Raw genomic sequence first — 21597 nt, 5'->3', positions numbered from 1 at the left:
AGAAACAAAGTATCCATCTCATGTATTTTCCTCTACTCTGACCATAAGAAAAACAGGAACCACCACTCCAAAATGGCATCCAAAAGTGATCTAGTGTGTTGAGTGATCTAGGGGAAGTTGCATGTTAGTTTGCAACACCTATTTTTGGTTTTGTAAACGAGCTTCAACATGTTTTTTCTTCAGCAATGGAGTCTTGCATGGTGAACGTGCATACAGGCCATGGTGTTTGAGTGCATTACTTAAGGCTTTCTTTGAAACAATTGTACCTGCTAAACCAGGTCTTTCTGAAGCTCTCCACAAGTGGTCCTTGGCTCTTGGACAACTCTTCTGATAATTATTTTCTCTCTTCTGTCAGGAATCTTGCAAGGAACACCTGGTCGCGGCTGGTTTATGGTGAAATGATTTTCTTTCCACTTCCAGATTATGGTCCCAACAGTGCTCACTAGAACCTTCATAAAATTTAGAAATCCTTCTATAACCAATGCCATCAGTATGTTTTGCAACAATAAGGTTGCGAAGGTCTTGAGAGCGCTTTGCTTTTACCCATCATGAGATGTTTCTTGTTTGACATCTTGGTAATGAGACACCTTTTTATAGGTCATCAGTTGAGACTGAATCAGCTGATATTTCCACTGACAAGGGGCAGGATGGCTAATTACTGATTTTAGCTGGTGTCTTGGCTTTCCGTGCCTTTTTGTACCTCCCTTTCTTCATGTGTTCAATACCTTTTTCCCTGTGTTATTCCATTTTATTACACATTACTTAATTTCTTAACTTACTTGTTTTGGTTTCTTAGTATGTATGGCTTGCATGGGCTGTTACCAACATGTGGGCAAATTGCATGTCAATAGCACCTTTAGAAATATATTTACTGAGAAAAATGGTGATGTGTTCTATCTATATATATTCTTTTTTTTTTTTGCAAGTACTTATATAGCGCCGTCAATTTACGCAGTGCTTTACATATATATTGTACATTGACATCTGTCCCTAACCCTCAAGGGGCGTACAATCTAAGATCCCCAACTTCCTTTCATACATACACATACTAGGGCCAATTAACCTACCAGCATGTCTTTGGAGTGTCACAGGAAACTGGAGTACCCAGAGGAAAGCCGCACAGGGAGAAGATGCAAACTCCAGGCAGGAGGTGCCGTGGCTGGGATTCGAACCAACAACCCTAGTACTGCCAGGCGGAAGTGCTAACCATTTAGCCACTGTGCTGCCCACGTATGTATGTATGTATGTATGTATGTATGTATGTATGTATATATATATACACACACACACACACACACACACACATATATATATATAAATAAATATATGTACATACACACAAAACCAGGTGTCCCCTTGATTGGTGGTCTCCAACGGGTAGGCAGAGACTTCCTGGGATTGTTTTTCTTGTGTTTCTCCTCTCACCATATGAGATGAATAATTTGTTTCCCTCTGGAATAACAACAGAGGAATTTGGCTGTATAGAACACAATGCACCTTTAAAGTAACTTATCGATTAGTGGAGATTCGAGGTCCTGAGAAAGCAGTTTTCCCGCAAAATGCATCGACCTGAAATTATTAGTCTCTAGGGACTCTACATTTTGAGTAACTGTTCATACAATTTACTGATGTCCTTTTTACAATGTTTTTAAAGATTGTATCTGTTATATTTTTCAATAGTAGATGATTCACAGCCTTTAGGACAACCAATTGTTTTTACTAACTCAAAGAAACATTTTAAAGCATGAAGCGTGGAGGGGAATGCTCAGAACTCAAGTTCTCAACCACTATTCCCTACCAAACTTCTGCAAAGGCAAGGTCTACACTGGAGCAGAGCAACTAGCAAACAGCACACATAATGTGCACCATGGGACAAGAGAGAGGACCAAGCAGTGGAGGAGCAGCAGAGAGAGTGGAACATGAAAAACTAGTCTCACACGTGGTGCACAGCATAACAGCAATACAGCAGGAGGAGAGCGGGGACAAGAGAGAGAGGAGGATCAGCAGAGCTGGGACGTATTATTGAGTGGAGGATCAGCAGAACCAGGGGTTACTACTAAGTGGGGCATCAGCAGAGCTGGGGGCACTGCTGAATGAGGGTACTAATAACCTGAGGATCTGCTGAACAAGGGTACCAGTGAGCTGGGGATCTGCTGAAAAGGAGTACGAATGAGTTGGGGATTTGTGGGGTGGTACTACAGAGTCCCTTTAAAACAAACAGAAAATCAACATACACAGGGCATTTGCCAAGCTTCAAAAAAAAAAAACAAAAAAAAAAAACACCATCATTGAAGCATCACAGAAACAGCATAAACACATTTTTGTTATTAAGTGTTCTTGCATAGCAAGGAACACTTATTGTTATCTCACATATATATTCTTATTCTTATAGCCATATTTACCACCCTAACTTCTCCCACAGTTTTTACACTACAAAGACAAGTAATATATCAAAACGTGCGGATTGTTCCCGATTGGTGTGCTATTACTTTGTGGAACGTTTCGCCAAATCGTTCACGAAATATCGCGGTTTTTGTGGCAAAATTTTCCCATAGGAATGCATTGAGCAGCAGAACACAGCTAGAGTGTGCAAAGGAAAAAATCAGAAAAATCAGAACATGATTTGTAAACTGCCATCACTCTGTCATTTTCAAGCCCACCTACACATATCTTATATCAAAACGTTCAGCTAACCCTGCTGTCACTAAAAATGTTCACGGCTAGGACATACTCCTGATAGTTTTCACAATATGACCATTTGTTTGCACCTCACCCCTCCCATTGACTTTCATTGAAACTCCACTCTAGACACCAGAAATTTTAAGGGACGTTTTTAAACTGCGACTGTGCCTTCATTTTTTATCTTTCAGAGACATACTATACATCAAAATGTAGGTCTGTTTCTTGTGATTGTCACAATATAAACCTTTTCACGGTAGCATTTATACTTTTAAAACTACAAGCGTTTGAAGATGGCAATCGCCAGTGAACTTGGCAAGTTTGAAAAGCCTGTTTAGAACAGACATGCTGACATTCCTCTCAGAGTGAGTTGTCATAGCAACCCAGCTGTCTCAGCACAGTGAGCCTACTCCGCCCTCTCCAGGTGCAGCAACCAAAGGTCACTCAAGAGGCAGATGACTCACCAGGCTGGACTGTGAGCTTCAAAATACAAGCTGAAATGCATTTCTCACTATCAGGCTTGCAATGTGCACTGCTTACATTTCATCAATCATTTGGTAAAGGTTGCAGCAAGAACACTTTACACAATTTCCCCAGAAATTGTAGATTTTCTAGTCTCACATATATATTCTTATTCTTATTATTATAGCCAATTTTAGCACCCTAACTCCTCCCACAGATTTTACACTACATAGACAGTAATATACCGAAACGTGTGGATTGTTCCCGATTGGTGTGCTATTACTTTGTGGAACGTTTCGCCGAATGGTTCACGAAATTTCGGCGTTTTTGTGGTGAAATTGGTCCCATAGGAATGAATGGCGGAATGTTCAAAACTAGAGTGTGAGCTGAAAAATCAGGACATGATTTGTAAACTGCCATCACTCCCTCATTTCCAAGCCCACCTACACAAATCGTATATCAAAACGTTCAGCTATCCCTGCTGCCACTAAACGGCTAAGCCAAAGTCCTGATAGTTTTCACAATATGACCATTTGTTTGCAGCTCACGCCGCCCATTGACATTCATTGAAACTCCACTCTAGCCACCTCAAATTTGAAGGGCAAATTCTAAACTGCGACTGTGCCTTCATTTTTAATATTTCAGAGACATACACACATACATCAAAATGTAGGTCTGGGTCTTGTGATTCTCACAATTTAAAGCTCTTCAGTGTAGGATTTATATTTTTTAAACTACAACCGTTTGAAGATGGCAACCGCCAGTGAAGTGAGCAAGTTGGAGCAGTTTGTTTTTAACCGCTCTTCTCTGCCCTTGCTGTAGAGTGAGTTGCCATAGGAACCCAGGTGTGTGATCAGGCAGCAGAGTGACAAAAGCGAGAGTGTGAGCTGAAAAATAAAAGTTGAAATGCATTTCTCACTCTATCAAGCTTGCCATGGGCACTTTTTAAATTTGATCAATTGGTTAGTGTAATGTTCACTATCTTTACTCACTCCGCCCACTCCACACAGTTACTCCGCCCACTTCATAAAGTTACTCTGCCCAGTCCAACCTTTCCACAGTTACTCCAACCACACAACAGTTACTCCGCCCACTCCAACCACACAACAGTTACTCCGCCCACTCCAACCACACAACAGTTACTCCGCCCACTCCAACCACACAACAGTTACTCCGCCCACTCCAACCACACAACAGTTACTCCGCCCACTCCAACCACACAACAGTTACTCCGCCCACTCCAACCACACAACAGTTACTCCGCCCACTCCAGCCACACAACAGTTACTCCAGCCACACAACAGTTACTCCAGCCACACAACAGTTACTCCAGCCACACAACAGTTACTCCAGCCACACAACAGTTACTCCAGTTACTCCGCCCACTCCAACCAGTTACTCCGCCCACTCCACCCAGTTACTCCGCCCACTCCACCCAGTTACTCCGCCCACTCCAACCACACAACAGTTACTCCGCCCACTCCAACCACACAACAGTTACTCCGCCCACTCCAACCACACAACAGTTACTCCGCCCACTCCAACCACACAACAGTTACTCCGCCCACTCCAACCACACAACAGTTACTCCGCCCACTCCAACCACACAACAGTTACTCCGCCCACTCCAACCACACAACAGTTACTCCGCCCACTCCAGCCACACAACAGTTACTCCAGCCACACAACAGTTACTCCAGCCACACAACAGTTACTCCAGCCACACAACAGTTACTCCAGCCACACAACAGTTACTCCAGCCACACAACAGTTACTCCAGCCACTCCGCCCACTCCACCCAGTTACTCCGCCCACTCCACCCAGTTACTCCGCCCACTCCACCCAGTTACTCCGCCCACTCCACCCAGTTACTCCGCCCACTCCACCCAGTTACTCCGCCCACTCCAGTTGTAGCTTTTTTAAGCATTTTTGCATTAGCATTTAGCGGAGTTTTGCCACATTTGCATTTTAAAAAAAAAAAATTTGGGGGGGTCAAAAAAGTCCAAAAAACACCAGTTTGCGGCAGTTTACCGCGTTTTGCCACATTTTTCAGCATTTAGAGCATTTTTACAGCTAAAAATCTTCTCTAGAAACCCACTAGTCCTGGGTTTTTTTTCCAGCCAAAACAAAACGTTTATTACAGTCTACAGTTGTGACCAAAATTATTCAACCCCCAATGCTGTAAAGGGGTTTAGGGACTATAGTGTACATTTGGAATTGTATTCAGAATCAAATCCTACAAGGACGTTGTAACTACCCAAATGCAACTAAAATGACATCAATTGTTTATGTAATACAGTAGTAAATGGTTCTTATGTGGTTTCTTCATTGCCACAATTATTCAACCCCTTAAAGACTACCACTCTGAAGAACAGAGGTTCATACAGGTGCTTTCCATCAGGTATTGAAAACACCTGTGGATGTCACCGAGCAGCAATCAAGCATAATAAGCACCAATTAGGCAGCTTTAAAATGACTGTGATACTCAGCTCCTTCTAGACATTTACTGGTGTGGTTACAAACATGGTGAAGGCAAGAGAATGGTCCAGGAAGACAAGAGAAGAGGTGATTTCTCTTCACAGGAAGGGCAATGGCTATAAGAAGATTGCAAAGATGTTAAACATACCAAGAGACACCTTAGGAAGCATCATTCGCAAATTCAAGGCAAAGGGCACTGTTGAAACGCTACCTGGTCGTGGCAGAAAGAAGATGCTGACTTCGACTGCTGTGCGCTACCTGAAGCGTAGAGTGGAGAGAAGTCCCCGTGTGACTGCTGAGGAACTGAGAAAAGATTTGTCAGATGTGGGTACAGAAGTTTCAGCCCAGACAATAAGACGCACACTGCGTAATGAAGGCCTCCGTGCCAGAACTCCCAGGCGTACCCCCTTGCTGTCTCCAAAGAATAAGAAGAGTCGACTGCAGTATGCCAAAAGCCATGTGGACAAACCACAAAAGTTGTGGGATAGTGTTCTGTGGACTGATGAAACAAAATTAGAACTGTTTGGGCCCATGGATCAACGCTATGTTTGGAGGAGGAAGAACAAGGCCTATGATGAAAAGAACACCTTGCCTACTGTGAAGCATGGTGGAGGGTCAATCATGCTTTGGGGCTGTTTTGCTTCTGCAGGTACAGGGAAGCTTCAGCGTGTGCAAGGTACCATGAATTCTCTTCAGTACCAGGAGATATTGGATGGAAACGTGATGCAGTCCGTCACACACCTGAGGCTTGGGAGACGTTGGACCTTTCAACAGGACAATGATCCCAAGCATACCTCCAAGTCCACTAGAGCATGGTTGCAGAGGAAAGGCTGGAACATTTTGGAGTGGCCATCGCAGTCACCAGACTTAAATCCGATTGAGAACCTCTGGTGGGACTTAAAGAAAGCAGTTGCAGTGCGCAAGCCTAAGAATGTGACTGAACTGGAGGCCTTTGCCCATGAAGAATGGGCGAAGATACCCGTAGATCGCTGCAAGACACTTGTGTCAAGCTATGCTTCACGTTTAAAAGCTGTTATAACTGTAAAAGGATGCTGTACTAAGTACTAAGATTGAATGTCACTTGGGGGTTGAATAAAACTGATAATGCTGTGAGCACAGAAAAGACATTTGTGGTTATTTCATTATAACTGTTATGTTATATTTGTCTGACCTACAAGTGCCTCTTTAATGTAAATGTAAGCAAGATGACTGAATGATCAAAAGCAATGTCAAACTGGCCAAAACACTCAATTTCAGTGGGGGTTGAATAATTTTGGTCACAACTGTATGTGTGGATGGACACATAGGAGAACACGCCGGGGATGGACACATAGGAGAACACGCCGGGGATGGACACATAGGAGAACACGCCGGGGATGGACACATAGGAGAACACGCCGGGGATGGACACACAGGAGAACACGCCGGGGATGGACACACAGGAGAACACGCCGGGGATGGACACACAGGATAACACGCCGGGGATGGACACATTGGATAACATGCCGGGGGGTTTACTGGCTGTAGAAAAAAATGTCAAATGCCAAAAACAGCCGCTGTAAAAACATCCCGTGTGCAGGAGGACTAAAGCTGAACTCCAAGTACCAAAAACTCATTTAAATATATTCCTGGCCATACACGATGTAAATCTACTCTGAGCGCACCAAAGGCCTTCGCACACCAAGATTCAAATACAAATTGCATGGCTCCTGTGGACAATGGGGCTATTTACTAAAACTGGAAAGTGCAAAATCTGCTGCAGCTCTGCATAGTAACCAATCAGCTTCCAGGTTTTAGGGTTCATGTACACTGCGGCTGATAAACTCACGTTTAGGAACTTTTCTGCATTTTATTCAGCAGCCCCTGAACTCTCCCTCATGTTCTCCTATGTGTCCATGTACACTATGTTGTTTACAGGCAGTTGAGTTTACAGTTGTTTTTTTGAATGCACCAAACTTGTGTTCAGGAGTAGATTTTATCAGCATTTCAAATGCCAAATGCTTGTAAACGTATGTAAACGCATTTAACCGCGTTTGCATTTAGAAGCGTTTTTTTTTTAACTGTTCCATGACCAGATGCTGCCCAGAGCCTTTTTTCATCATCAGAAATGCATGCAAAGTGTTTTCCATGTATTCAAATGGACCCGGTACACCAGCGCAGTCAGTTCCATGTATTCAAATGGACTCGGTACACCAGCGCAGTCAGTTCAATGTATTCAAATGGACTCGGTACACCAGCGCAGTCAGTTCCAGGTTTTGCGTGAAGGAAAAAAAATGGTAGAATGCGCTGCATTATGCTCATGATGGGATCCATAGTGAAGACAACCAGAAAAGACAGGTCATCTCAACACATACACACTCTCTGCTTCTGCTCTCTCTATTTCTCCTAAAATGTTTGAAATAGTTAATTTTTGACTATTTTTCAGTGCATTCTGGGCATTTTGGAAGGTCTCCTGAAGTTATCTTAAAAAAACGCACATAAACGCGGTATGCAAACGCAGCTAACAGACGTTTTTTAACCTACGTTTTCCAGCAGTCAGTTTCCATCGTTCAGAAGAGTTTTCCAAATTCCCCATCTACATGGAGCCTTATTGTCAAAGCTTAACTGAACAAGCTGATTGGCTGATTGGCTGCCATGCACAGCGCCACCAGATTGTAAGTGCGCCAGTTTTAGTAAATCTAAATGTGTGCTTATCCCAAAGTTCAACCCATTAAGCAGGAATTTCCCAAAATTCAAACTGTGAATGACCAGCATAACGGTTAGAATTTGGAAAAATCCAAATCCATATTAACCACCGCCCGCCATATAGTAATATGAGGGGTGCAAGGTGGTTCTCTCGTTCTGGGATGACGTCCTCCCATTCTCACTGCGCATGCGCGGCTCAGGGAGCGCGCAGCGTGGCGATCGGCGGTGCGCTGTGTTCTTCGGACACAGCGGATCACCGATCACGGAAAGAGCCGAAGATGTCGGCTCGGTCATGTGATCAGCTGTGTCCAATCACAGCTGATCACATGTAAACAGGGAAATGCCGGTTATCGGCATTTCTCTCCTCTCGAGCTGTCACGCTGACAGAGGAGAGGAGAGCCGGTAATCAGCATTCCTCGGAGGGGACATGTACACTGATCATCAGGGCACTGATGATCAATGTAGCCCCAGCAGTGCCACCTGTCAGTGTCTGCCAGTGCCCATCAGTGCCACATAGTGCCTACCAGTGCACATCAATGCCACATATCAGTGCCCATCTGAGCTGCCTTTCAGTGTCACCCATCAGTGCCAGTCAATGCCAATCAGTGCCAGTCAGTGCCGCCTAACAGCGCCAGTCAGTGCCGCCTAACAGCGCTGCCTATCAGTGCTGCCTATCAGCGCCCATCAGTGATGCCTGTCAATGCCCATCAGTGCCACCTACCAGTGCCTCCTCATCAGTGCCCATCAGTGCAGCCTATCAGTGCCCATCAGTGCAGCCTATCAGTGCCCATCAGTGCCCATCAGTGCAGCCTATCAGTGCCCATCAGTGCAGCCTATCAGTGCCCATCAGTGCAGCCTATCAGTGCCCATCAGTGCAGCCTATCAGTGCCCATCAGTGCAGCCTATCAGTGCCCATCAGTGCAGCCTATCAGTGCCCATCAGTGCAGCCTATCAGTGCAGCCTCATTAGTGCACATCAGTGAAGGAGAAAAATCACTTATTTACAAAATTTTAGAACAAAAACGAAGAAAAAACATTTTTTTCTCAACATTTTCAGTGGTTTTTGGTTTGTTTAAGAAAAAATAAAAAACCCCGAGGTGATTAAATACCACCAAAATAAAGCTCTATTTGTCACAAAAAAATGATAAAAATTTCATATGGGTACGGTGTTGTATGACTGCGCAATTGTCATTCAAAGTGCAACAGCGCTGAAAGCTGGAAATTGGCCTGGACAGGAAGGGGGTAGAAGTGCCCGGGGGGCAGGAAGGGGGTAGAAGTGCCCGGGGGGCAGGAAGGGGGTAGAAGTGCCCGGTAGGTGAGGGGTTAATAACACAACATTACCACCTTGAGGTTTCTTGAATTTCGATTCTACACTTGTATACATGGAGAGGCTGCAGCAGACACTTAAATTGCCACATAAAGTGCTGGGAGGATTACATGAAGGAAAAATGAAGGCTTTGTTACAGCAGAATACCCCCCCCCCCCCCTAACCTTTATAGGTAAGAAAGCTGTCATTTTACAGGCAGTTGCCGTGGTCCTGCTCCTGTGTCCAGCTATGGCATGAAAAGTCAGTTGAAAGCTCCCATAGGCACACTGGTGACAGTTATCAGCACAGGTATGATTTGAATGTTACTGGCTGAACCTGCTCATTTGCATATCTTTGCAAAGGATTCTGGGAAATGGGTTTTGCCACCTCAGGATTGATGAAATCTGAATTATTTGTGTTTTTAGATGGTTTATAGAGCCAGAAATATTTGGAAGTGAACATACAAGCCAAAAGAAAGATTTTAATGTTAAATTCAAATTTGACTCTCCATAGGTTGATATTTTGGTAGTTCGGGCGGTTTAAAAAGACTCGAAGCTTACTGAGCAGATGGAGAGGTTGGGAAAGCTCAATGGACACCAAGTGAAGGATCTCTCTGGGGCCGAATCAGTGACACTGATGTGAAGATTCCTCTGAGGGGAAGTTCATTGATACTGATGTGAGGATCTCTCTGAAAGAAGTTCAGTGATTACTGACAGGAGTGATACATAAGGATCTCTCAGGGGGAGTTCAGTGATACGGACAATGAGGATCTCTCTGGGGAAGTTCAATGATACTGACAAAGAGGATGTCACAGAGAAGTTCAGTGACACTGAGGGCAATACAGACTTCTCTGAGCCCCATTCCAGAACACTTGGAAGTTGAGCGTTGTTCCCTGCCTCTCTTTTTTAGGTGTTTTTGCATTGCAGACCCCTCCCCTGTTATCTCCCATATAGGTTCTTATTATTATAGCCACCCTAACTCCTCCCACAGTTCTTACACTACATAGACAGTAATATACGGAAACGTGCGGATTGTTCCCGATTGGTGCGTTGTTACTTTGTGGAACGTTTCGCCGAATGGTTCACGAAATATCGCGTTTTTTGTGGTGAAATTTTCCCATAGAAATGAATGGCGCAACTAGAGTGGGAGCTGACAAAAGCTAGAGTGTGGAAGGAAAAATCAGGACATGATTTCTAAACTGCCATCACTCCCTCATTTTCAAGCCCACCTACACAAATCTTATATCAAAACGTTCAGCTGTCCCGGCTGTCACTAAAAATGTTCACGGCTAAGCCATACTCTTGATAGTTTTCACAATATGACCATTTGTTTGCAACTCACGCCGCCCATTGACTTTCATTGAAACTTCACTCGCAGCCACCTGAAATTTGAAGGGCCATTTCTAAACTACGACTGTGCCTTCATTTTTAATATTTCAGAGACATACTATACATCAACATGTAGGTCTGGGTCTTGTGAGTCTCACAATATAAAGCTCTTTGCTGTAGGATTTATACTTTTAAAACTACAACCGTTTGAAGATGGCAACCGCCAGTGAAGTGAGCAAGTTGGAGCAGTTTGTTTATAAAAGCCCCTCTCAGCTTGTTCTGACTGAGTGAGTTGCCATAGCAACCGAAGGGGAGTCACCAGGAAGCAGAGTGACCAAAGCTACAGTGTGAGCTGCAAAATAAAAGTTCAAATGCATTTCTTCAAGCTTGCCATGTGCACTGTTTACATTTCATCAATCACTTGGTTAGTGTTGGAGGCAAGAACACTTCACACAATTTCCCCAGAAATTGTAGATTTTCTAGTTTAAATCTGTTTTTTCTATTTTAATCAAATTTATTTTAATAAAATGTTTTGGAGTAAAAATCTATCTAAAGATAGTTTTCTATTTAAGATACATTAGTAATTTAGTTTATTCAGCGTGAAATGGAGCTTAGTTATGAAGCATGAGGCTGTATATTCTGCAATATTTACATTTTTGGTAAACTCATCCAATGAATCCAAGCTCTGCAAGCCAAGATAACATGCACTGCATTGATGCATTCACACAATTTCACAGTAACCATGAGAAAAAACATGAAATGAAAGAATCTGAGTACTTCAACTATGTGTGATTAACCTATTAACCTAAAATCAGTTCTGATATCGCTGTTTTACTAACCGCACAGTTTATTCTAAAAAGGAAACCTTCATTTGATTTGCAAATACTACAGATTCTAACTACCAGCAAGCATGAGTCAGATTCCTTACATTTAAAGAGCACCTGTCATTTTAGATCCATCATGGCAGCGCCTGTGAGCAGGCATCCACTCACCTGCTGCCGCCTCGTCCCTCACCTTGTTATGTCACTGCCGCATCACCAGCCATCCCATTACAGTGAATGGGACTGTCGGTGAGTCAAAAGCGGGTCAGAGGAGGCGCTGCTGCAGGACAGAGATAATAGTTGCTCTTATGATTTAAAATGATCCTTTTCACTAGTGATTTAAATCAAATCCACCCTGTAGCAAACCCACAAGGTTTGGTAAAACTTTGGCTGTACTTTCTTACACTCATAGCTGCTTTATTTTAGCTCTACACTTCCTAATTTTTCATACACTCCTATGAGGCATACAGTAGGGTGCAGGTGACACAGTTGGGTGCACGACATGCCTTTAAAAAAAAAAAAAAAAGCCTCAGTCAGTGAGATCACAAACCTGATTTTAAAGAAAATGCAGTATGCCACAGTCATGCCCAAAGGTGAGTAAGGTTTTCCGCACCCAGCTCAAGCACAGCACATTTAAAGTGGTCCTAAAGTCTTAAAGAGTTACTAAACCCAGGACCCTGCATTCACTATATCTGGTCTCCCACAGTACACACAACATGGGAATGCAATTATTTTAGTAAATATAAACTGCTAAATACCTTTTCTCATCAGCGGTTAGAGCAGTCTTGTGACTTCAGCCGAGCACTGGTTAAAGCTTGTAGGAGTTTACTTTCTGCTCTAGGAGGATGTGAAACCCCCTAACCCTCTGTCTGGACAGTGCTGATTGGCCCTGTGCTGATCACATGCACTCTCCAAAAGGTAAAAAAAAAAAAAAAACCCTCTCTAGCAATACACACCAAATTGAGCATGTGAATGTGACTACGGATTCAGTCTGTATCAGGTGGTCATTTCAACAAGAGAAGGGGCAGAGAAGAAAGGATCAAAAAGCCTTTTTACACAATGCAGAGGATTAACCCCTTAGGTTCCACAGTGAGTATAACAAGCATGCTTTACTACATATACAGACTGATTTTACTGTTGTGGGTTTAGTAACACTTTAAGGTTTTTTTTTACCTTCATACATTCTATGGATGACGGTGAAAACCCTTCAGTGTGCATCTCAGTGCTCCCCCCCTAAAACTTATCTGAGCCCAATCTCAATCCAACGATGTCCACGAGAGCAGCAGCTCTCTCCTTTCTCATTGGTTGAGGTACAGCCAGTAAGGAGTGATTGGGCGGTGGGGCCGAATCATGCTGTGTGTGTCTTATACACACACAGGCAGCTGTGAAGAGAGCACACACGCATACCCCCAGAGTGACCAGCTTGCTCTAGGAGCACTCAGCAGGGAGGAGAGCAGGCAGGGAACCCTTAGAAGAAGAGGATCAGGGATGCTCTGTGCAAAACCATTGCACAGAGCAGGTAAGTATGACATATTTGTTATTTTAAAAAATTGACCCTTTAGTATCACTTTAATGTTCTGTAGAACGTAAAATTGACTGCCAGGATACACGTGATACACGCAAGTACAGTGATCACATAAGGTTATAGGAGTCAAAGCTGTGGGTTGTCACTAACAAACATGCTCCAGCACTAAACTGGAAAGCAGATTTTTGGATTTCAGATCATACTAGAAAGCATTGAAACCCAGGAATGTGTGCTATGATGTAAACAAATTTACTGCATTGTGGTTGCTATGGAAATTATATTTTTGTCAGGATATGTACAAGACTCAGCAACAGAACAAATTATGAACATGCTATATGGTGTCCTAACTCCAAGTCAGAGCTAAAGCAGAGACCTATGTGGACAGTGTGCCCAAGATCAGGAAACCTCCAGGGTACACTACGTGGAAGATTTAAATAAATATATATTTGCATGAGCTGTTTGGTGGTTGCAGTGGTGGGTGAAAGTGAACATATGCTCCACTCTCTTGGCCTCCGAGACTCTGCTCTCTCCTGGTTCTCCTCCTACCTATTGCAGGGCTCCTTCAGCATTACCTCTAATGCTGCCTCCTCCTCTTCACTCCTTTCTGTAGGGGTCCCTCAAGCTTCTGTCCTTGGACCCCTTCTCTTCTCCATCTACACCTCCTCCCTTGGTCACTTGATAAATTCCCATGGCTTTAAGTACCATCTCTATGCTGATGATACACAAATCTATCTTTCTGCTCCTCACCTCACCCCTTCAGTCTCCTCTCGCATTACTAACCTACTAAGTGACATATTGGCATGGATGTCACTCCACTTCCTCAAACTCAATCTTTCCAAAACAGAGTTCCCCCCCAGCCCGTGCTCCCTCCCCCGACTTCTCCATCAAGATCAATAACACAATCATCAGTCCCTCCCCTCAAACCAGGGTACTAGGTGTAATCTTAGACTCCCATCTGTCCTTTCACCCCCAAATCTTGTAGACTTCCCCTCCGCAACATCTCCAAGATACACCCATTTTTGACCTCTGAAACCACTAAGCAACTTATTCACTCCCTTGTTATATCTCGCTTTGACTATTGTAACTCCCTCCTCATTGATCTACCGAATCAAGGGCTATCTTCTCTTCAGTCTATCATGAATGATACTACCATACTTATCCACCTTACCAACCGTTCCATATCTGCCATCCTTCTCTAGACTTCACCTCCGCAACATCTCCAAGATATGGCCGTTTTTAACCTCGGAAACTACTAAAGCAACTTATTCACGTTGATTAAAAAAAAAAAAAAAAACGGCCGATTTTGCCGATCTTCGCGGCAATGAAGAAAGGAAAGGAAGAAGAGAAGAAAGGAAAGGAAGAAGAGAAGATAGGAAGGGAAGAAGAGAAGATAGGAAGGGAAGAAGAGAAGATAGGAAGGGAAGAAGAGAAGATAGGAAGGGAAGAAGAGAAGATAGGAAGGGAAGAAGAGAAGATAGGAAGGGAAGAAGAGAAGATAGGAAGGGAAGAAGAGAAGATAGGAAGGGAAGAAGAGAAGATAGGAAGGGAAGAAGAGAAGATAGGAAGGGAAGAAGAGAAGATAGGAAGGGAAGAAGAGAAGATAGGAAGGGAAGAAGAGAAGATAGGAAGAAGAGAAGATAGGAAGAAGAGAAGATAGGAAGAAGAGAAGATAGGAAGAAGAGAAGAAAGAATTCCAGTCGGCTATTATATGGCATGAAAAAGTATTGCAGTTGCAACAATGTATCTATTTGTATCCGAATAAAAACATCTGTATCCGAAATGGCTACAAATAGATACATTGTTGCAACCGCAATACTTTTTCATGTTCCTAGATTGTAAGCTCGAAAGAGCAGGGCCCTCAATCCCCTCATGTTTTGCATTGTATTGGTTTTGTTCTGTCACATGTTCTGTCCCCCTTTGTAATGTAGAGCGCTGAGCGAACTATTGGCGCTTTATAATTACTGTATAGTAATAATAATAATAATGTCAAATATAATAGCGGAGCTCTCTGCAGGGACAGAATTAAATACCGGCAGTAGACGGGACGAAAATCGGCCGATTTTTTTTACCGTTGGTGGTAACGTCAGCCTATCGAATGACCGATTTTTCATTTTTTTTGTTAAAAAACACATGGCAGGTTTTCGACCCATCTATGGCCTACATAAGGCACTTTCATTCAACTGATTATGATAGGGATAGCAAGAGCTCACAAAGACGCCATGTGGTGTATAAGCCTACTTCTCCTATACCCTGGAATTATGGGTATTTTGGGGAGATCTGGCAGTGCTGGGGAAGGGCTTCTTAGTTACATTCTAGCTTCCAATTGTGGCTGTTTGGTGTTTTGACCACCCTTTTTAACCCCTTCTTGCCCAGCGCCCCTTTAATAAAGGTCTGTGCAGGAAAGATCAGCCATAAATGTGACCACTGTGATTGGCTGTCACAGTGGTCACTTGATTGGGAAGCTGGTCCTGCCAATTCCCAATCATTAGTACAAAACGAATGCTGTCTGACAGTTCGGTCACTTACTAGCACTGCACAGTTAATGCGCTGTCAATGCAGGTATCTTTGCTACCAATGAATGCATATATTCAGCACATGGGTGTTAGAGGCCACCCTCTATAAGCATTACATGGGCGGAAAGAGGTCAACGAAAGAACGTTTTACATTAAAGTAATTATTTCTTAGGTATATGTATAACTATCACTTAATGGAACTGTGGCTGACCCTCTCTTTTCCTCTTCTTTCTTTCATCTTTTCTTTCTTTTTTCCTTCTGTTATGTTTTTGTTTATTTTGTTTTTTGCTATTAAACTGCCCATGTTTACTGACCAATGGAACATTTGCTGCTACCATATGGGGGTTGTATTCTTTTTTACAATATTATTGATTGATACTTTTTACGTGCCTATATATTTATGAACCTGCTTATTTACCTCAACTCACCATGTAGGTGGGCTATGTTTCTGTGTTCTTGTATATTACTTTTTCAATAAAAATATTGAAATATAAAGCAATTATTCCAATATTTTAGGAGTAAATATGCAATTTTTGTTACTAGTGTCAGTCTATTTCTTACTCCACCATATATGTGAAAGGGATCCACATGAAAAGATTGTGCAGTTAGGGATATGGGGGGGGCATGGATTATGTGACACACAGCACTAAGATAGTGTGCATACCAGCACAAAACCAAGATGAAACAAAAGGGAATTGGCAACAGTACTCTCCAAGGCCACTGTCAAGATCTAACACAGCAGCACACTTTACTATCAGGAAATACATTCAAATATTAAAACCATTCCTATAAATCAAAAATCCAGGTAAACAGCTAAATACACCGTTGTGATCCATCAATGCAAACTTCATGTGACAAAAGATTTGTGATTCTATTCAGACAGTTTTGTGCAGTGTGGTTCTTGTGCTGTATTGAAGCTTCCTATGTCACCTGTGTGCTCCCTGGACAAGAAAAAAAAAAAAGTTGATTGGTGTGATTATAGGCGACAGCTGAATAAAAGGGAGATCTGTACTCAGAAAATATGCCTGGCTGCTTGGATCAAGTCAGATTGGGAACACAGCACACCAAGAAGTACAGCGTTCCTCCTTTCTTAGCCAGCAGCAACAAACGGACTCTAAGAAAGCACTGTACCTAGTGCAAAACACATCAGACCACAATTTGTACCTTCTGGCTATCTGAACAAAGAAGAACATTGTGTGTCTTGGTGTGCACACTTCCTGTCAATGCTAAGGCCTCATTCACATGGATGGCCAGGGAAGGTAAAACACAGGTGGTTTTATCACAGCAGACTGCCCACCTAAAGGATTACAGGAAGCCATTTGGAGTCTTATTTGTGCCGCAGCCATGATGTTTTGCAGGAAAAATTCTGTCCCACGTCATGTTTGAATGATCCGTCCGAGACTTGACCACTTGCCTACAGGGCACTTATACTCCCTTCCTGCCCAGACCAATTTTCAGCTCTCAGCACTGTCGCACTTTGAATGACAATTGTGTGGTCATGCAACACTGTACCCATATGAAATTTTTATAATTTTTTTTTCACACAAATAGAGCCTTCTTTTGGTGGTATTTACTCGCCGCTGGGTGTTTTATTTTTTGCGCTATAAACAAAAAGAGCAAAAATATTTGAAAAAAAAAAAGTTTTTCTTTGTTTCTATTATAAAATTTTGCAAACAGGTAATTTTTCTCCTTCACTGATGTGCGTTGATGAGGCTGCTCCGATAAGGCGGCACTGTAGGGCACAGGTGGGCGGCACTGCTGGGCACCGATCATCAGGACACTGATCATCAGTGCCCTGATGATCGGTGCTGATCCCTGCTCTGACAGCGTGAGGAAAGTGCAGCTGAGAACCGGCAATTGAATTTCTCAGTGATCAGCGTGTCATTGGACATGGCTGATCATGTGGTAGCACTGATGGGCACTGACAGCACTGATGGGTGGCACTGCTGGGCACTGATCATCAGTGCCCTGATGATCGGTATCGATCCCCTCTCTGACAACTGCCGGTTCTCAGCAGTACTTTCTTCATGTTGTGACAGCATGAGGAAAGTGCAGCCGATAACCGGCAGTTGCATTTCCCGGTGATCAGTGTGTCATTGGACACGGCTGATCAAGTGGTAAAAGGCCACTGTGATTGGTCTTTTACCATACCATGGGACACAGCGATCACGGAAATCGCCGAGGGCGCATAGGAGAGCGCGTTCTGGGAGGACGTCATATAAACGCCCGCGCAGAATTGGCCGGCCGCAGTGAAGCCATCATTTGGCTATCTGCAGTCAGCAAGTGGATATGGTCACGTAGGTGGCACTGCAAGCCAAATCCTCATTTGGCTTTCAAAAAACAAAAACATGCATTTAGGAGTAGAAATGAGCTCAGGTCCTAGTTCAAACCCACAGGAAAAGGCCCGACCGATAGTGGTCACCTTTACTAGGCCAATCATCTACAGCCAGGGCATTCCTCACCCCCAAGCTGCACATATACAAGGTTTACCTCTGCTGCTTATGATTGGCCCAGTACATTGTCATCTTCCTAGCAGTCTCTTTCAGGCAGGTTTGGATTAGGAGCTCATTCCTGGGAAAAAAAAAAAAAAAAAAAAAGGAAAAAGAACTCCAGTAATTTGCAGAAAAGATAAAAGTCAGCAACTACAAATCCTGTAGTTGCTGACTTTTAATGAACAGGTACTCACCAGTCCAGGAATCCAGCACTGTCATCACCCAAGCCGGTTCTTCACCAGTGCTCAGGTCATGACTTTCTACTGGATCACAGCCGGTTCCCCACTGAGCATGCCTGAGTTGTGTGACACGCCCCGGGAGGCAGCAGGCAGGGAGGGGGGAGGCTGCACTTCCACCTGGATCAAAGTGGGATCAGGTTGCTGTCAAAACTAGGTACCCACTCCCTGGAAGAAATTAAAAACAAAAAAACAACACTTCCAAATATAGTAGAGAAGGGGAGAATGAGGAGGAAAAGCCGAACTTCCGATTTTATGTGAAGTTCCACTTTAAAGTGGAACTAAAGGGAACATGTTCACCTTCTCAATGCTCCATCACCAGCATCCTCTCCTGTGTGTGATGGATTTCAGCCATCTTCATTGGCCCACACAGGTTGACGCATGTGCAGGAGCTAGTAATTCCAGCACACAGGGTCAGCTTGGCTGCTGTAAACTGAGCATGCACAGCTCAGCTTACGGTCCAGGGACCGCTGTAAGCAGGAAAGTAGGTCTGTTTTATTGCAGAGAAGACATTACATGTGTATAACAGTATTTTAGTAGCCTTTTTTAGTGAATTTACTATTTTTCAGTGCATTCTGGGCATTTTGGAAGGTCTCCTGAGGTTATCTTTTAAAAACGCTTCTAAACGCAAACGTGCATAAACGCGGTATGCAAACGTGGATAAACTGACGTTTTTTAACCTATGTTTTCCAGCAGTCAGTTTCTATTGTTTAGAAGTGTTTTCCAAACGCCCCATGTACATGAGCCCCAATGGTGCGAAATTCGAACGAAAATTCTTTAAAAATTTTTTTTCAAAAGACAATTCTTAGGGAATTCGACCCATGTATGGCCAGCTTTAACCGCTTTCCTGCCACCCTATAACAGAAGTACTGCCACAGGACAGCAGGGCTGCGCAAAATCACATATGTGATTTGTATTTCCGGATATGGGTCGCGTGCACCGCCCTACCCGCACTGCTATTGGTGGCTAGGGATGTCAAACACTGGGTCCCGGCTGGCAATCACTGCGTAAAGTTGACAGGGGAGAGACCAGTGTGTAAACAACACAGGTCTCTCCACTGTCAGCATGGACATGCATAGCAGAGAGATACAAAACAGCATGTCTACCTAGTAAAACACGGCACACAGTTAACTTTAGTAAAACACGGCCCAAAAGTTAACCCCTTCCTGCCCAGTGCCATTAATACAGTGTCAGTGCTTTTTATTAACACTGATCACTGTATTAGTGTCACTGGCAATTAGTCAGTTCCCACCTTACTACAAGTCGCTGATTGCTGCCATTACTAGTATCAAAAATTATATATATATATATATATATATATATATATATATATATATATAATGCTATAACTTTCACGTAAACAAATTTACACGTATTGGGATTTTTTTTTCCTTTTAGCAAAGACATGTCGCAGAATACATTTTGGCCTAAATGTATGCCGAAATCTGATTTTTTTTTTTTACTGGATGTTTTATATATAAAAAAAAAAAAAAAAAAAAAAAAAGGAGTCAAAAAATGTTTTTCTTCTTCAAAATTGTCGGTCTTTTTTTGCTTACAACGCAAAAACAAAAATGCAGAGGCGATCAAATACCACCGAAAGAAAGCTCCATTTGTGGGAAAGAAAAGAACAAATTTCATGTACAGCGTTGCATGACCGCGCAATTTTCAATTAAAATAACATATCGCACAAAAAATGGCCTGGTCAGGAAGGGGGGGGGGCAAATCCTCTGGAGGGCAAGTGGTTAAAGTCTGCACCACCACTGTGGCCCCATTCACAGTACCACCTGCCAAACGCAAAAGCGGGGAAAATTTTTGCCATGATTTCTTGTATACGTGTACAAGTAAAGCTGCCCTTGCAGCTTGGGGGGGGGGCAGTAAAAACACAGCACAATCTGCTTTTGCTGCTGCAGCCCCCCTGACAATTATAAAACAAGGCCAAAACTGATGGCTTTGGTGAAGACATGCTGAGCCAGCGCCTGAGATCTGGTGGTAATGTGGAGTGTACTCTCCCATGAGAAGTGTGTGCAGATCGGGAGAAATCAGCCAGCTCCCAGTGACACACTGAATGCAGACATTCCACAGCAGGGCGCTCGTCTCCTGCCATTGTACACAGCACATCTGTACACATGTCACACACAACTCCATAGAAAGCCAACACCTCGGCCCCTGCCGCCAAACATGCTCCTGTCAGCCTATGACAGGTCTGTGCTGAGCACCGTCTACACACAATGGCCTGCAAAGCCCACACAGCCGCCTAGCAGCATTCTCCTCCGCACCTAGCGGGCTCCCATTGTTTACACTGTGCCATGTTGATAAACAGCCCGCCCACATGCGCAGACAAAAGACTGCAATATACACACTTCATCCTCGGCCCCGTCCCGGAAGCACACGCACGCCGCCCGTTTCTTGTAGCCATCCCGGTCATACGTCCGGGTCTGGTTGTTCTTCAGCTTCATCGGTAGATGCCGGATCCGAGCGGGCTATAGGACCTGTGCTGACGTCACGATCAGTTGACCGGCCACATGGGTGGGAGGAGCTATAGGCCTGTCAGTGGCTGCACCGCCCTTGGTCGCCGCTAGGGTAATTTCCGCTACTGTACGCGGCGCCCTTCTTCCTTCCCGCTGTGTACAATGCACAGCTTTTGTCTTCGCCATGGCGTTATTACTGTCGTACACGTTATACATCATTACTTGGTTATTTACTAGGATTTTCTCCCTGCCATTTCTACAAGCCTGTATATGGCTGCCTGAGTTAAAGGTGAACAGCCACTCCCAAGACCTGTCATGGCTGTCAAGGGCTACCAGGGGCGGACTGACCATCTGGAAACTCTAACACTGCCCGAGGGCCCGGGGTCAGTAGGGGGCCCCATGAGATGCCCCTGGTACCTTTTTTCATAGGCTTTTTTGAGTTTGGGCATGGACACAGGGGCCCCATGATCCCCTATTGCCCAGGGGCCCCATGAGTTGTTAGGGCTACAGAAAAAAATGAAAACGCTTTGCTTACCATACACTATACAATTTTCTGCCCAATTTTCTTTAGATTTAGCTTCAACTATGTAGTGCAAGAGCCTGCC

General features: G+C 43.8%; 1 protein-coding gene across 1 annotated transcript in view; it reads right to left on the bottom strand.

Annotated features, from left to right (window-relative positions):
* LOC149452917 (diphosphoinositol polyphosphate phosphohydrolase 1-like) overlaps positions 1 to 21034 on the bottom strand; it is a 74319-nt gene extending 53285 nt beyond the window's left edge. The window contains exon 1 of the mRNA XM_089688769.1: positions 20885 to 21034. Within this exon, the coding sequence (XP_089544895.1) occupies positions 20885 to 20980 (96 nt within the window). The 5' untranslated portion in view covers positions 20981 to 21034. The remainder of the gene's footprint in view (positions 1 to 20884) is intronic.
* Between the last annotated feature and the right edge of the window lie 563 nt (positions 21035 to 21597).

The sequence above is a fragment of the Staurois parvus genome, unplaced genomic scaffold (genome assembly GCF_062004578.1).
Source record: "Staurois parvus isolate SC_StPar_1 unplaced genomic scaffold, SC_StPar_1.0 ptg000454l, whole genome shotgun sequence".
NCBI lineage: Eukaryota > Metazoa > Chordata > Amphibia > Anura > Ranidae > Staurois > Staurois parvus.
Note: the sequence above shows the minus strand (reverse complement) of the source record. Positions and strands in the feature narration are given on the sequence as shown.